The 18132-nt window shown below is 29.5% G+C and overlaps 2 protein-coding genes across 5 annotated transcripts; one reads left to right on the top strand and one right to left on the bottom strand.

The window, feature by feature from the left end:
• Positions 1-1275: 1275 nt before the first annotated feature.
• On the bottom strand, positions 1276-4913 carry LOC108484069 (cyclase-like protein 2). 4 transcript variants are annotated; one of them, XM_017787704.2, is made up of 7 exons: positions 4383-4913; positions 4239-4283; positions 3807-3879; positions 3639-3736; positions 3477-3547; positions 3033-3172; positions 1276-1528 (listed from the first exon to the last, which is right to left on the bottom strand). In XM_017787704.2, exons 1-6 carry the CDS (start codon positions 4801-4803, stop codon positions 3047-3049), a joined length of 834 nt encoding a protein of 277 aa, XP_017643193.1. In that variant the 5' UTR covers positions 4804-4913; the 3' UTR covers positions 1276-1528; positions 3033-3046. The 4 variants fall into 4 exon arrangements, with proteins under 4 accessions (XP_017643193.1, XP_017643191.1, XP_017643192.1 ...); XM_017787702.2 differs by lacking the exon at positions 1276-1528 and adding an exon at positions 2662-2942 and having other exon boundaries at positions 4383-4912; XM_017787703.2 differs by lacking the exon at positions 1276-1528 and adding an exon at positions 2662-2851 and having other exon boundaries at positions 4383-4912.
• Positions 4914-11276: 6363 nt separating this feature from the next.
• Positions 11277-12809, top strand: LOC108484674 (LRR receptor-like serine/threonine-protein kinase GHR1). Its single transcript, XM_017788549.2, has one exon. It carries the CDS (start codon positions 11403-11405, stop codon positions 12600-12602), a length of 1200 nt encoding a protein of 399 aa, XP_017644038.2. The 5' UTR covers positions 11277-11402; the 3' UTR covers positions 12603-12809.
• Positions 12810-18132: the final 5323 nt, after the last annotated feature.

The following is an 18132-nucleotide window of genomic DNA, read 5'->3' as shown; positions in this document are numbered from 1 at the left end:
CTCTCACTTACTACATTTTTAGAATCTTACGGGTTGTTGATTTACGATGGCGACCTCCTATTTACGATATTTTAAGAATTTTATAGTTCACTAATTTACGATTTTCACCTTCTACTTACAAGATTTTAAGAATATTGCGATTCACCCATTTACGATTGTGACCTTTTACTTACAAGATTTCAAGAATCTTATGGTTCGCTGATTTACAATCACAACCTTCTATTTACAAGATTTCAAAGATTTTACGGTTGGTTGATTTACGATCGTGACCTTCTACTTATAAGATTTTAAGAATCTTATGATTCATCGATTTACAATCGCAACCATCTACTTACAAGATTTTCAGAATCTTATAATTCTTCGATTTACGATCGCGACTTCCTACTTATAAGATCTTAGAATTTCGCAGTTCATTGATTTCAGATCGCAACCTTTTACTTACAATATTTTAAAAATCTCGCAGTTTGTCGATTTGAAATTGCGACCTTTTAACTTACAATATTTTTAGAGCCCAATTTGATGATTTCATATCGTAATTTTTTAACTTACAAGATTTCAAAGTCTTGCGGTTCGTCAATTTCAGATCACAACTTTTTAATTGACAAGATCCTTAAAATCTCATAGTTCACCGATTTTATATCACAACCTTTTAAATTACAATATTTTCATAATCTCACGGTTCACTAATTTTAGATCGCGACATTTTAACTTACAATATTTTCAGAATCTCGCAATTCACCGATTTTAAATTGTAAACTTTTAACTTACCAAGTTTTCATAATCTTGTGGTTCGTCAATTTCATATCGCAACTTTTAACTTACAAGATTTTCAAAATTTTGGGGTTCGTTGATTTCAAATCTCAACTTTTTAATTTATAATATTTTCAGGGTCTTGCAGTTTGTTAATTTTATATTGATTTTTTTATCTGCCAATTTTAAATCGGATCCTCCCCACCACTCGCAAATCCCATTACCAACCAATCTAGATCACTAATACATCTCACCACCTCTCCTAATGTTGCTTGCTAAACAAAGTTGCGATTTTTAAGTTATGTGATATCTAATGCTTTGCCATACTTTAGGCATATGCCTCATCGATATAGGCCACCAGTTCTCTTTTGACAAGTTAGGTTTCATATAGGTGTATGATACTAAATATGCTTTGCGAACTTGAAGTTAATAATAGTTCACCAATCACGCAATAAAGCTTACCCAATAAGTTTGCACTTAAAACTTATATAACAAGCACCTAATTACGCGATTCACAAGTGTAAGTTTATCTCAAAAAAGTCACTTTATAACTCTTATTCTACAAAACGGTAAACAAATTGTTATAGAATGTTTCACAACTCGAAATACGACTTGTCCTTGTGACCGAGAATCTGACCTACCTCGTGAGATGCCTTACCATTTAGCACACCTCACCATCTAGCAAAATGATCCCGTCACACCTCACCACCTTGCGAGGTGGAGCACAAGGGACATGCGAGCACTGCTTGCCTCCTATGGTGATATCTGGGTGCAAATTCTACCAAAGAGACACATTTAAGGGTACGAGTTGAGCCTAGGAACGTGTCATACGCATAATGCCTAGCTATCCCCTAACATGTTACATCCTTATAAATATGAAAGAGCTGCTCCCAAGGAGAGGAATATGAAAAAAACATCAACAAATCTCAATTAAAATTTTAGACTACAAATCATTCACAAATTATTTCAATTAATTTTTGTTGATGCAATGTTTTGTTGGTGGTGGAGTAAGATGATTTTGGTTGCCAAATCATGAAGAAAATGAGTTCTCTCATAGAGAGGATGGAAGAAAGATGAAGAGAAGAATACCCCTTTTTTTCTTTCCATGTCTTTTATATAAGCCTTTGGTAATAATATATGTATAAAAATTTCAAGAAATGTTAAGATTTGAGTGAATGTATATATATATATTTATGAGTTTGTGTTTGTGTATATATTTGATACAAGTGAATAATTCAATTACAATGTAAGGAATGAATTTTACAAACACAAAATTCGAACATTAAATCTCATGTCAATCAACTTGAAATCTACACAAATTCACTATTGAGTGACATGACTTGCATATATATATAATATAAATAAAATTGTTGAATTATATCTTAAAACTAAATACTAAAAGTATAATTTGATATTAAACAAACTCAATTTTCAAAAAAAAAAAACAAACCTATAAAATTAGGTCAAGTTGGAATTCAATGAGTTTTCCAGTTATTTCACCATCCAATAAACATTTTCAAAAAATTATGTTCAGTGACTAAATCTAACAATGATATTCAAAAGAACCATCAATAATTTTATGTTTGGTGACTAGTTAAATAATATAAGAAAAAAATATATTTAATGCATATGTTTTAAAATAGTTGGATATAAAATATAAAATATAAAATAATTAGTACAAATTTAATCATGTAACTAAAAAGATGGATAAAACTTTTGTAAAAAATAAAACCTCCTCAAAATAAGTAAAAATGTTCCTCTTTACCACAGACAAGTCACATGAGTGGTTAAAAATTACTAATTATGATTAGTTTATAGTCAATTAATAATTAAAATATGTGGAAAAACTAATACTCCAACCAACCAAAAACATGGCGTAAGTGTATTATTATTTATGAAATAAAAGGGAACTTAAAAGAAATATCATAATGATATATTATACGAAAAGTGTAGTTCACTGCAACCAAATTTCTATACTGAAGCTCCCTTCTAGGATTCCTAACAGCGTCAAGTTCTAACTCATAAACCCGTTATTTGCCTTGTTCCAATCAAACACCACTCGTAATGTCACCCGCCCATTTCCTCTTTCCAAACAACATGCCTAATAAGATGACGGTGTAAGATGACGGTGTGCCATTAGCATCATCATTGCCTTGAAAACGTACCCACTTATCTCAAGTCTTTTATGGTAACTAATAGAGAAAATAATGAAAAATACAAATAGTTTGTTTTAGCTGACAATAGCAACAATGCCACGCCTTGAGCAAGAATGCAGGACTTACCAAGGACAACAACATCATTTGATGAGAATGCATCTGGTTGGTGATCCTTCAGCACCAAGCAATCTTAATGGTAAGCAATGGACTGAATATATTCCAGGTTGAACGTTATCGAGTTTTAAACCTTCCACAAGAATGATATCCTGCGGTGGATGTCAAGTATTAGAAGTGCGCAGACGCTTGCTATTTATACGACATTTCTAGCCTTCAATAATATTACTCAAAGCAAAACAACTGAGGAGACTTGCTAAGTAAGGCACATTAGAGAACGAAGTAATCCAAACATACATGATAACAAGCATACACAACGATTCATGAACGTATGAAGCAGGATATCAAATTTGACACGGCGATCATACTGGAAAGCGATAAGTTCAGTGATGAATGAAATCGTTATAGTAACCAAAACACAGCAGCTAGATAACACAAAAGATGAAGATTTCTTACCCGGTCTTCTAGGAAAACTATATGAGATGGAATCAAATCATCAAAGGCAGCAACAGATAAGTAATCAATTCCTGAATTTCAGAAAACAAACATGTCATCTAAACTACTACCAGCAAGCAAGAACCAAATTTAAAGGCAAATTTTGGAAGGCAATCATCTCACCAATAAGTTTGATGTCAGTGTGTTTAACCAACCACTCTGCTCCATCCTTCATAAATCCAACGTAGCTTGTATCAAACTCTTTCTTGAACATTAGCCGCCTGAAAATCCACAAATTTAACCTCAAAATTTTCTTTCTTACAAGATTCCGTGGCGTATTTATGTAATTACCTGTCAGTATTTAATGTTCTGAAAAGAACTCTACGTACTCCCTTTGGTATTTTCAAAGACTCCATAACCTCGGCTATAAATTTAAGAAGAAGAAAAACATGATAATAAATTTCCAAATATATAAATATATGGTCGAATTATAAATTTCATCATTCTATTTTTCAAAAAGTCCGCTCTAATTAGTGAAATTAGTTCAATTAAGTAGTATTTCAACCTGAAAACTAGCCATTCAATAATTTATATACAAGCAAATTAACAAAAACCTGCAGTTAAGTTCAAGCATTTATCAACAACTTAATCAAATTCTTAGTTCCGAAAGAAATAGGTGAACCAAATTCTAACAAATTAATTTTCATAAAGGGATGACTTTATAGATACACCTAAATATAACCAACAAAATGAAAAAGAAAAGGCAAAGATATAGATACAGACCAGTAATGTTTCTATCCCTTGGAACATCTATCAACAGGGCAGGACCTATAAGGTGAAAATTTTACCCAAAATAAAGAAGAGAAATAGAAATAAATTATATCAAATAAGTGAATTTTGTTACTATTTTATTTAAATATTAGTTACCATTAAGTACTTCCAAATCTAGGGTATCGACATCGAAGCCGGCATCGAAGTACCGATCGATGACGTGTCCGGGAGCGTCAAGGTGGGTGCCGGTGTGAGTTGGGAGTTTCATCTCCGAATTATTAGCGAGGGAACCGTTCTTCATGCTTTTAGGCAACCATAGGAACTGTCCTACGCCGTCCTTGGATTCCCAAGACGGCATGTCGACGGTGTACCTATGGCTGATGTCGAATATCTTGCCGTTACCGTAGACTTCGCGACGGATGGGAACTGGATTCTCGTCCCCTCCGGATAGGCCACAATCAGTTGTGGAATCGGTGCCCGGGATGGAAGGATATGCGGTGGTGGCGGTGGCGGCGGCCGCGGAGATTAAAGCAGCTGACGAAAGGAGGAGGAGGAGGAAGAAGTGGAGGGGAGTCATCGTGGAAGACTAGCAAATGGGAAGTGAAGTTGGTTTTTTGCGTTTAAAATCTGCGCTCCACTCATTGGCTTGCTGTGCCGCTTTTAAGGGATCGTGATACCCTATGTTATTGGATTTTTCTTTAATAAATACTTAAAAAGATGAGAAATAATGTAGTGAAAAAACTATAAAGATATTCACTTTTATTTTATTTAAATTATATTTTAGTTATTTATATTTAAAATGTTATGTTTTAGTCAGTTATGTTATTATTTTATTATAAAATAATCATTCTACCGTTAAACTCTGTTACCTCCGTGACAATCTAAATAGATTTTAAATATTAACTTGAATGTCTAATTGTTAAGATAAAATATGTTTTTAATTAAATAAATTTAATTTGAATTGCCATGTAGGATATGTATGTTGGCATTTAAAACCTATTTGACCGCCATATAGGACCATCGTTAGAGAGGTAATAGAGCTTAATGGTAGAGTGACAACTTCGTAACAAAACAATAACGTAATCGACTAAAACGTAATATTTCAAACATAAATGACTAAATTGTAATCAAGCAAATAAAAGTGACTATTTTATAATTTACCTTAATTTAATTTTTTAAATAAACAGAGTAATTTAATCCCTTTATCTCTATCTATAAAACAAACTATTAATATAACTTTTGTTGTTATCTAGATTTATGGTTTTAATTTTTAATTTTTATAAAATTTATTAATTTTAATTTTATTAAAATAATTAGTTAAAAATAATTGATAACACAAATTTATTTTATATTTATAATAAGAATTTTAATTCTATTAAAAACCTTTTATTAAATAAATTCATATAATAAAATATTTAAATGATTAGGTTTGCATTAACCAAAAAAAATCATATTACCTTTTTAAACCATAAATTCTAATTATTTATATAATAATTGACTTTATATTCCTATACATAATTTTATAAATACTACATTTTTATAATATATTATATCCTGACAGTCTACAAATTATTATAGTTAATTTATTGACCGTTAAGAAAGATAAAAATTAAATAGTGAAAATTTTTCCAATATATCATTTTACTTTTCGAAAATAATATATATTTTTACCAAATGTTTTAATAATAATTAGAAATTTTTATTAACAATATATTTGAATTATCAAAATGATTGATATATTTTAATTATGTTATTTACTTATTATTTTGAATAATATTATTTTATATTAATTATATGAAATAAAATTTTATGTTGAAAATGTTTTATTTATTCTTTCGGGTTTTTTATTATAATATTAAAATTTTCAAATAAGTTCATATATATTATCTATATTCAACAATTTGAATAAGGAACATTATTTTACACAAATTACAATAATAAGAATAAAATTAAACATGTAAAATGACATATATCAAATTAAATTTTTTATTTAGAAAATGATCAAACATAGATCATTGATAAGAGTGTTAATTATTTTTTGTTAATAATTTATAGGATAATAAACAATTTAATTCCCATCAAAATAAGCGAAATAAATTAATCTATATAGTCCTTGAACGAAATTTATCTAATGCAATTTCTAATGGAATTGTTAAATTGTAAGGAAATTTATCTAATTTCACTCCAGATAAAAATTGTAATATCCTTCGTCCAACCCAATCGTTGAGTCCAATCTACAGGACGTCACATTCATTGTCGGAACAACTACAATTAAATATGCAGTAAATAATCATTCACGCATGTAATTAGGTGTTAATCACATCCAAATCATGTTAAACAATCAATTTTGAGTCTTACTTGAGCTTATGAAAGCACTTTTTGTCAACTCGAATACGAAATAGGACCAAATTGTAAAGTTTTAAAAGTTTAGGCCGACGTCGTGACATCATCTCTTCCACGTCGTGACGTCGCCAAACAGTATGTCACCTCACGACCTCAAGCCACTTGACTCGCAACATCACATACTGTTAACCGATGACAAGGGAGGATGGTCGTCGGTATGTGGACCCTATTTTTGGTAAAAATAAACCATTTGCTAGCTATTTATAGTTTCCAACAACAACCAATCAATATATTCAAAAATCATCACATTTACTTGATTCAAAACTTACCAAATCATGTTAAACAAGCTCAAATGTTCAAATTCAACATCTTAACAAGGCATTTGACAGTTATTCATCAATTAAACTTAAACATTTCAATGTCATTACAACCTAACCTGATGTAATTATCAAACCTTACCTATTGTAATTAAACTTTCTATTATTGATAGTGCTCCGTAACCCTAATCCAACTACAGAAACAGGTTAGGGGTGTTACAGGTAACCTGACACCTCTGTATATGTTTAGCTTGAATGAGCCTCTGATGTGAAGTGTACCTGTGTTTTGAACTATTTTACGACGTTCATCGGGTAATGTGAATCGTGTGAAATGTGACACTTTAAAAATTAAGAAATAAAAGAGAAATGGAATAATTGACTATTATAATTGAAGTTTGCAATAACGAAAGGTTGGATATAGAATTGACAGGAGGAGAGTCATTGTGTTATGATTTTCAATAAATTAGGTGCACCTACCTTATTGGCAAACTGTGTTGGTGGCTAAGTAAACAAATATATATATGCACATACCTTGCTAGTGAACTGTGTTGCCGACTAAGTAAACAAATATATATATATATATATATATATATATGCACCTACCTTGCTGGCGAACTGTGTTGGTGGATAGGTAAAATTTATTTGCGTATTAAGTTCTTATATAATTGTTTTGTGAGGCAAGTAGAATATTGAATTTGTATGAGCTTATTAATTATTTTAAATACTTACTTTTAGAATTACCTTGTAGATTTTGGAATGTTCAGAATGCGTGGATCAGATCAGCAAAGATCTCACACCATCCATCGTAAACCTTGTTCAATTACTGAATAAGCCTTTTATCAAATAAAAATCTATAGCGATTAATTTTTATGCTTTTTACAATTTAGTCCTTATACCTTAATTAACTATTAATTCAAGAAAATTCCTAGACCAAAATTCAATATAATACTATAATAGGCTCGTAAATATTATTATATAATATTTACAAACTAAATCATTAGAAAATCAGCTTTCGAAATTGCCATTTCTGATACCACTGAAAAATGAATTGTTACAACCTTTTCCAGCACTATTGAAAATCGAGCTATTACAAAAATGTGGAAGGTTATGGACCAAATTGAATAAAGGTGTAAATATTCAGATAAGTTTGTTAGTTTGTCTTTATACAAAGCATTTTGTAACATAAAGAACTAAAACAAGCATTTATGTACAAATTTGATGAATGGACTATTTTATTCCTTTTATAACATAAAAGGACCAATTTGCTCATTTTTTCAAGTAAAGAGACTAAAATGCAGTTTAAGATATAGTACATCGACTTATGTTGTAGCTTCTTAGCACTTCACGGGTTCGAGCCCTACCATTAACATGATTCTCTAATGGGATGTATCTTAAAATTATATATGAATATTGATCAAATGTGCAATGCGATACATGAACTTTCATTTGATGCAATTATACACTTGATTTTTTTATTTGAGTTCAATTGTATACATAAAACTTTGATTTTAATTCAATTGTATGCATTTAAAAAATAAATAGATCAATTTATTTTCATATTTGGTAAATATAATTGTTTAGTTATGTAATAGATAAACATAAAATAATTCTACGTCACCAATAATGTTAGTTATTTGTGCAAATTAAATCAAATCAAAATTACATATATGCAGTTGTCAAAACTAAAAGTTTATGTATCATATTGCACATTGAATTAAAGTTTATGTATAGTTTTAATATTTATCCCTTTTTATATATTTTTAAAATAATCTGAATTAAATTTAGTGTCACATATTAATTCAACATCAATTATACTTGATCATATCACATTAATTAAAATATATATATATGAATCCTAAGTCAGTAACCTATTAATCGAGTTATCACCTCCCGAAATAATTTGGGTTCAAATTATTATTGTACCAAAAAATATTTATGTATAATTTTTTGAAAATTACAATTTTGTAGAGAACGATGTTTTAGAAAACTTAAAAGTGGTAGTTTTTAATAAAGTTAGATATTAAAAATAGGCTTAATGGATAGTCTGGTACATGTGTTTGATATTTTTTAATGTGATACCTATATTGTTTTTTGGTCAAATGTAGTATTTGTATTTGACAAAAGTTATAGATTTTGATATCTAAAGTTAACAACGATAACTTTTTAGTGTTTAATTCAGGTTTTAGGGTTGGTTTGATGAAAGTTAATTGTTAATATTAGAAAGTTTAGCAATTAACTTTCATCAAATCAACCTTAAAATCGAAATTAAAACACATCCAATATTAACAAAATCATGAAAAATTCAAACCTAACAATATTAGCAATTAACTTTAATCAAATTAACCCTAAAACCCAAATTAAACAATAAAAAATTAATATTGTTATCTTTAAGTACAAAAATATATAACTATCAGTAAGTTGTGGATTTGACTCATGTTTTCCAATTTGATCATTTCAATCTTTATACTTTTCGGTTTTTGAAATTTATGTCTAGTGGTCGTAAAATCCGTTAACTAGAAAGACATTATTTTCTTAGCACTCTGTAAAAATAGCAAATTAGTATAACATTTCACATGTGATAATAAATTTGTTACATAAGATTTTGAAAATAGCAAAATTTTACTTAATGAATTTAACAACTATTATTTGCCTCAATATTGAAATTTCATATTTTAGAAAATATATAAAGTTAAAAAACCAAATTAGAGTTAAATTTGTAACATCATTAATTTCTTATCAACCATTTAAAATTAACATTGAAATATATAAAATTTTTTTGGTGAATTACAATAACAAAGCAAAGTCTGAATAACTAACGTGATTAGCACAACTTAAACACGAACACACTTGGAGCAGTGAACATTCTTAACCATCGTGCCATCACATAAAGTTCTATATTTTAAAATGTAATAGTTAAAAATATATATATTATTCATACCGCACATAGTAAGTATAGGTTAATATAATAAAATGATACTAAATTTAAAACAATTCATTATGTATTCTATTAGTTAAAAGAGAATATATTTGGTACATTATTAGTGAAATTTTAGATTTTATAAGTAAGATCAAGAGGTTGACAAGTTTCCTATAAGAGTATAGTAAAATATTTTTAAAATATTTAAAAATATGAGACATATGATAATTTTTAACACTACTTGTGAAATAAAAATTTATACGGTCAATGTACTAAATGCTAACCATTAATTAAATAAAATAAAAAATTAAAAGCATAATTATGGATGAATCATTTAATGGATCGAGTGATCTTTCTAACTTGATAAATTTGATTCAACTCGACTTGAACTTAAATTTTTATTTTAAATAGCTCAAAATTAAATTAAATAATTTTAAAATATTTTATTTTATATTTTATTATTTTTAAATAAAAAATTATTTTATAAATCAAAATAAATTAAACCCAATTCAAATCCAACTCCATCTATAATAAAAAGATCCAAAATTTATTTTGTGGCTGAAATGTGGCGAAACATGGAGAGTTGGATGTGGGAGAACTGTTGAAAATATCTCAATTACGGGCCCTGTATTATTTTATTGGCATTTAATAGAGTAAAAAAAATCACAAATAAATCTTTTTATTTTATTTTATTGTTGATGAAGAAAATAATAATCCATACAATCATTCAAATTTATTAGTATCAACGTTAGAACAAGTCACTTGCATGTTTTCATGTAAAAAATCTCAATTAAAATTAAATAATTAAATTTTAATTGATTAATATAAATATTATTATTAATATAAAAATATAAATTAAATTCGAGTACGTTGTAACGTACCATTTTTTATTTGTGAATATTAATATGTATTGTGACAACTAATTTCTTCATTTATTTAATGCTGATGGTCAGGTTGCTGCAATCTTATTTCATTATATTAATTTTTATCTCCTTTAAATTATTGGATTCTCGAGCAGCGTAATTCTTAATTATATTAAATGGATTAATTTCGTCAGACCTCCTCAAACTATAGATCAAATTCTAAATTGGTCATATTCAAAACATTTCAGTTGAATCCTTAAATTAAAATTTCATTCCAATTACATTATTCTGTCAATTATCGGATTATTACTATATTGACAACTTGTATCCAACATGTTAGTGTCACTAAATTTTAAAAGACTCTTTCTTTATTTTTTAATATATCGATTTAAACTACTCAAACGATAGGAACAAATGTATCTCTAACATGTTCTCAATATGCTTTGTATCATATTTGAGCTAACATTAAATTAATATGATACAAATGTTTTGAAATTTTAATAAAAATATTTTAAAAATTAAAGACTAAACTAAAATATATATATAATTTAAGAACAATCAACCTAAATTAAACATAGTGTGTAAATATAAATAGTACAAAATTTGAGTGGTGTACAGTCCAAACCACTAACTTCCAAAAACCACATGGAAATTTCAAACTCCATAAGTTTGCATCATCGATTCACTTTCATTAAGCTCTTTTCACTTGCATTCCCACCATCTTCTTTCTTTGGCAATGGAAAACAAAAATTACACATCAAGTAAAAAGCAATGCCCTGTCGCCATGTTCAACACCCTCTGTTATCTTCTTCTTCTTCTTCTCCACTTTTCTCTATCTCAGGGCCTGACTTTCCCGCAGGATATTTCAGCTCTTAAAGCCCTCAAGGCCTCTATCAAGCCAAACTCAATCCCTTCATGGTCTTGTCTCGCTTCATGGGACTTCGCCGCCGCCGACCCTTGCGCTCTCCCTCGCCGCACTCACTTCACCTGCGGCATTATTTGCTCCATTGACTCAACTCGAGTCACCCAAATCACCCTTGATCCTGCTGGTTACTCCGGCCAACTCACCCCTCTCCTTTCCCAACTCACCCAACTCACTATTCTTGATCTCTCTGATAACGGCTTCTTCGGGTCTATACCTTCTTCCATTTCTTCCCTACGTAGTCTCCAAACTCTGATTCTCAAGTCCAACTCCTTCTCTGGTTCAATCCCTGACTCTGTTACCACCCTGAAATCACTTGAATCCTTGGACATTTCTCATAATTCACTTTCCGGACCTTTGCCCACAACCTTCAACTCGCTTTCTGGTTTGAGGAGACTCGATCTCAGTTACAACCAACTCACCGGTTTTCTACCTAAACTGCCTTATAACTTATTGGAGCTTGCTTTAAAGGGTAATTCTTTATCCGGGTACATCTCGAAATCCTCTTTCGATGGGTTAACTCAGCTGGAAGTCGTTGAACTCAGTGAAAACTCGTTCACCGGCACACTCGGAGCCTGGTTCTTTCTCTTACCGGCATTGCAACAGGCAGATTTAGCTAACAACAGCTTAACACGTGTGGAGATCTCGAAGCCATCCGGCGGTAACAGCGACGTCGTGGCCGTCGATCTCGGGTTCAACCACATCGAGGGAAACGCCCCCACCGACTTCGCCAACTACCCACAGCTGTCCTCTTTGTCGTTGCGTTACAACCGCTTACGGGGCGCCATCCCATTGGAGTACAGCAAGAAGAAGTCGTTGCGACGGTTGTTTCTGGACGGGAATTTCTTGATCGGAAGACCACCGTCGGAGTTCTTCGGCGGCGACACGTGGGTTTCCGGTAGCTTGGGGAACAATTGTCTAGTGGGATGTCCAGGATCTTCGCAGCTGTGCAGTCCTTCGCAGAAACCTTACGAAGTTTGCAAGCAAGCTTATGGTCGGAAACCGATGGCTTAATGTGAGATTTGTCGGTTCATGTTTTCCCATCATTTTTAATTATTTTATCTTAATATAGTTTATCATGTAAAAACATATACAGATGAGCCTAACCTCAATAAAATTAAGGTAATTATTTTCTTCATTATCAATAATAAAAAAATATTACCACTACTCCGATTTCACATCTTTCCCTCAAGTGTGAAAAGGGTTTAGTTCTTCAAGAAATTGGACAATTTTCCTTCAGGGTCCATGAATTTTACATGTTTTACTTTTCTATTATTTAAACTGATTGAGTTAATATAATAAATTAATTTAACATCAATTTAATTATGAAATAGCTAAAATTATTATTTTTACAAAATACATTATATTATTATGATTTTTTTTATCTTTTACTATATATTTTATATAAAATTAATAATATGAGATTTAAATATAACACCATAATTTTAATATTCAATTTTATTATTTTAACTAAAATTTAATTTACTTATTTAGTATATCTTTTATATAATTTTTCACATCCATTGTATGTGCGCTGTAATGATTAAAATAGTAAATTAATTTTTTTTAAGATTTCCTTTTAATTAGATTTTTTCGATGAAGTTGATTTGAAAAGTAAGAGGATTTAGACAAAAATAAGTCTAAAAAATGAGTTTAAAGAAAAATAAGGTCCGTTTTCTAAATGAATCAGACCTCGGATAAGTCTTTTTGACTTGGGTCCAACTTGACCCGACCTGAATTTGTTAAAAAAACTGCTGCTATTTTTTACTTTTTTTTGCCATTATTTTTCATTATTTTGCTATCATTTCATTATTATATTGCTATTATTTTATTATTATTATTATTTGGATATTGTATAATTTTTATTTTATTATTAATTTTGCTACTATTTTATAGGTATTCGCTTGCTAAGTTGAATTTATCTTATTGTTATTTAAGTATATTTAAAAAATCATTTATTGAGAAATGTTTATTTTAATATTTTTAGTGTATTTGGTGTATTATATTTTTAAATTTATTTTATATAAAAATAATATAAAAAACTTAATACTGAGCGATCGAGCTTCGGTTTTAGTATTTTTATCTAGCTGAATTTGGACAAAATTTTAAGCTTATTTTTCGAGTTAAGCTAAGCCTAGAAAGCAAACCTAAATTCTTTACTTACTCCGGCTCGGTCCATGGGCAACTTTACTTTCAACATAAAAAAAAATATATAATTTATGTAAGCATGATAAGTTAAAAACAATATTGTTATTTCTTGGTTTTTAGTTTAGTTGGCAAATGCGAAGATCTTGAGTTTTGAGTATTTATATCCGAGTCTCTCCATAGTTAATTATTTCCATCAATTTTAAAATCTCATCAAATGTGATTGTTATGTGGATTTTTGTGCAATAATTGTTTGAAAATAAAAAGATAAAAATTCTAATTTAAGCATAATAGAAGGATGAAAACCAACATTTGACCTATTTAATTATTAGCGACAAAAGGATACAGGTTACTGACAGAACTGTCAGAGATAGTTTGGTGGATAATCTGGGGAAGTTAAACGATTAAATATATTTATATATATTTTATGGATCGAGTGTGTGTATATATAAAATGAAAAGCTTTAGCTTTGTGATTGCCAATGATGCATTTCTGATTACTTATGAATGAAGCATGAAAAAGAAGGGTTCAATTTTACAGCTTGGGATGGGTGATTTAGATTCCCTCAAAAAGTAATAATTTAGGGTATAAAGTATCATTTAATTCTTTAATTTCATAAAATTTTCAATTGAATCCTTGAATTTTTTTATTCATATTAATTTTAGAATTTGATATTTTATTTAATTTAGTCTTTGAATCGACTTCATTAAAGTGCGACAAATGTCACTTTAAGTTATATCATATCATCATTTTAGAATGAAAAAAGATATTAAAATATGCTATACGTTTTTACTTTTTAAATTTTAAAATTCAAGTCCAATTATTAACACGGTTTGTTTTTGTTAAATTTATTAGTTTAACATTTTGAAGAAAAAAACTCACTTGGTAACAATGTAACTTAAAAGGAAGATGCTATAATGAACTTGGATTTAATAAAATGATTTTAACAAAGATTAATAGTAGGACTTTAATTTTAGAATCTGAAAAGTAAAGGGCTAAATTCTTAAAAATAAAATTACATAGATCAAATTTCAAAGTTTTGAAGAGTACAAAGACTTACGTCATATTTTAACCTAAAAATAGAATCTAAAAAATTATATGTATTTAAAAAATTAGATAATAATATGGTATAACCTTAGAGTACCATATAATAAATCCTAACGAATTCAATTTTTTTTAAAAAATTCAATGACCAAATTAACAAATTATTAAATTTAAGGATTAAATGTTAAAAAATTATCTGATAAATTACTAATGATCTAAATTCTGAGGAAAAAAATACCTGTTCCAACTTTAAAATATGCTTTTTGATGACTTTTTTTCACGCCAACACTTAGGGGGAAAAGGCTGTAGTGTTTTTACAAGGTGGGGTAATGGGTTGTCGGGGTGTCTAGTCCATGATAGATCATGAAATTTAAAAGTTAATCTTTATCTTTTACTTGAAATTTAAAGTAGTATAATACATTAAAAAGTCTTTAAATTACTGCAAGTTCTTATATTTATTTTGTTATTAAATAAGTTCTTTAACCTATTATTTTTATTTATTTAAACCCTTAAATTTAATTGAATTTGTCTTTTTTTAATATTTTATGCTTATGTGGAGGATGACATGGCAACATGACATGGCAAATTTTCAATTTTTATTTTTTAATTTTATTTTTATACGTGTAATGCTTTTACTATTTAGAAATTTTTATTCTAGATCTCCTATTAAATATTTGTATGTATGAGATTTGTTTGACTAGTGAGATGAATAGAGGGAAGAAGATGAAAGTTTGGCGAAGAAGGAAGGAAAGGAGGTTGGAAGGAAGTCTTAATTTTCTTTGGGGACAAAAAGATTTGATGGGTTGTCTATGAAAGTTTGTGATGAATCTTTTATAGTGGAAGACAAATTTGGCTGCGTGCCCTAAAATTGTTGACGTGGAAGTTTGATTTGATGTTTTTAGCAGTGGTAGTGATATGATGTCTTAAGATGGGACATGTTAGAGTGACTAACAATTAATTACTTTAGGTTTTCACATGGTCCTCATATAACCTTAGTGTTAATATAGATGCATAGTTTGTAAGGTTAAGGTTTGTAGACTAACCATAAGTGAGGGTGTGCATAGTGTTGGAAAAAATTCGGTTCGAAAATGGTTTTCTTGTATAGCAACAAAATAAAATTTTGAAAATCGAGTTGGTTTGTAATATTTATAGCAATAAACTTTTCTCGAAATATATCTATGCTTTGAGCGTGATGAATCCTTGTTGTTCCCGACTTTCAACCGAACCACCTTCTTCGCTATTCTCATAGCACGAATTATTTCGAGTGTGGGCTTGAACAATTATGAATCAAACATAGAACTAGAAATAATTTTCTTACTTACAGTAGGAAAGTAAATCTCTCTTATAGAAATTGGTATAATTGTTATTCCTGGAAAATATAATTTATACTTACAAATAAATTCAGACCATTTTTGGGCAGATTAATAATATCTCAAAAGTTATGTAACCTATTGTGTTTGTAGCCCTACCAGTGCCATCTATTTAGGGGGAGAAGAAGTGAAATCCTAGTTAAATTAGTAGAACACAAATAATACTTATTTAATAGAAAAACTAATCCTCTAGTTGAACTAGAAGAGAGGGGCGACTAATAGGGTATGTTTCCCCTCATATGTATTATGATAGGGATTCAGGTCTCTCCTGTATTGAGTCGAATTATATGTGCTTCTTGAACTTTTATCCCAACACTTTATAATTTAATCCAACCCAATACATTTTCTCTATTTCCTAAATAATCTAATTTTTCCAATTAAATAATTTTCTCAATCCAATTCTAATTACTAAAAAATCATGACAATCTTACCGTAAAAATAATAAGAAAATATATTTAATTTCTACATTTAACGAATTCACAATGATCAATTAATTTTATTTTATTTATGAACTTCAATTATTTAATTAAATAATAATTTAAAACTTAAATTAATTATCGGTCATTTTCATACTAAGTGAGAAACCAAATTCATTTACGAATGTAACTTATTTCTCTAATTTTAGCATTTCTATCCATTTCTGTTCATTTGATTCAACATGCAATTCATTTATTGTTTCAACGAGCTAGTGGAGAGATAAATTTGACATACGTAATTAGGGTTTAAATTATTTATAATTAAGTTCCAACTTTTCGCCTATTAATTATAAACTCATTTAGCTACGAAGTCATTCCACTATAGTATTATGACTGAGCTCTTCTTAATGACATGCCATGACGAAAGCTACTCGATCAATGCTTGTCCAATGACCTTGTCATAAGTGTGTTCCCCTCATAGGATATCCTTAAGCTTTTTGGGATAAATCCGTTCTCCCAATATGATTCTATTTTATCTCATGGTAACTATTATACCTTCCTTTATGAAAAGTCAATTACTATCAAATAATAATTAAGTCATTCATCACAAAGACGAACGATCCGTGGCCCACGTTTACTCATCATCTATTATGTAATGCCACATTATGAATTCCACTATTACGAATGATCCTACATACTACAGAAGTTATATACTCAACGCACCAGTTTTTGGTTCCTTATCTATTCAAACTTGGGCTTTTACTTACATCAAAGTATACGAGTCACACATACATAGCCTGTCATCCACCCATGATTAAAGTATGCCACACTATGAACGTCACAAGTGAATAAATCCATAAATGGATTTAGGATCTATTATACTTGGGTCTTGTCCGATGCATTGCCAGTCTAGTTAGTTACATCTATGTCTCTATCTTCTGGAAGTCATCGACTCTGATGCCCAAAACAAAGCATCTTTGCAATTGAACTTGATAGACGACATATTAGTCTTTCAATTGGTGTGCTAATTTCTGATTAAACTAATGATATTTTTAAGTTTGTTTACTAATATAAGTTGTCTTTTTGTATTATGATCCAACCACGTAATACTTGCTTTTTTTTTACTTATACATTTTTTAGGCTGGGTTTCATCTACCTTTGCATCCTTTTTTCGTAGAATTGTTGAATACATGTTGAGTGGCCCCTGGAAATTAATGGGTTCCTCATAGTGGACTTTAATGGTATATTTCTTAGATTGCTAGTTACATAGAGTAGAAGCTTCTATAAATGTGTTCAAAGGAATATTCATTGTAACCCTTCTAGTGAGAGTAATCAAAAGGGGTTTGCAATGATCGCCACTCGAAAGGGAAGAAAAGCTGTTGCAGATAACACCACCAGCAACTTGCATTTGGCAAGGGATAAATATATCAAAATTGAGCAAACTTAAGAGGAATTACCTTTTCCTTTAGACTAGGTTTAACCTTTCTACTGAAAGAAGTACTTGGGAACCTCGCTCATTAAATGTAGCAGAAAAGGCTTAATTGAAAAAGCTGCAGACAAGTGCGTCAA

The sequence above is a fragment of the Gossypium arboreum genome, chromosome 13 (assembly GCF_025698485.1).
Source record: "Gossypium arboreum isolate Shixiya-1 chromosome 13, ASM2569848v2, whole genome shotgun sequence".
Classification (NCBI taxonomy): domain Eukaryota; kingdom Viridiplantae; phylum Streptophyta; class Magnoliopsida; order Malvales; family Malvaceae; genus Gossypium; species Gossypium arboreum.
Note: the sequence above shows the minus strand (reverse complement) of the source record. Positions and strands in the feature narration are given on the sequence as shown.

Bases quoted from the DNA above. Each gene is read 5' to 3' on its own strand.
- LOC108484069 (XM_017787704.2), bottom strand. From the start codon at position 4,803: ATGACTCCCCTCCACTTCTTCCTCCTCCTCCTCCTTTCGTCAGCTGCT. The intron at 3,880-4,238 runs GTCTGTATCTAT...TTAAATTTATAG, and splicing joins AAGGGATAGAAACATTACTG to CCGAGGTTATGGAGTCTTTG. The intron at 3,173-3,476 runs GTAAGAAATCTT...CATCCACCGCAG, and splicing joins TAGTTTTCCTAGAAGACCGG to GATATCATTCTTGTGGAAGG.
- LOC108484674 (XM_017788549.2), top strand. From the start codon at position 11,403: ATGGAAAACAAAAATTACACATCAAGTAAAAAGCAATGCCCTGTCGCC.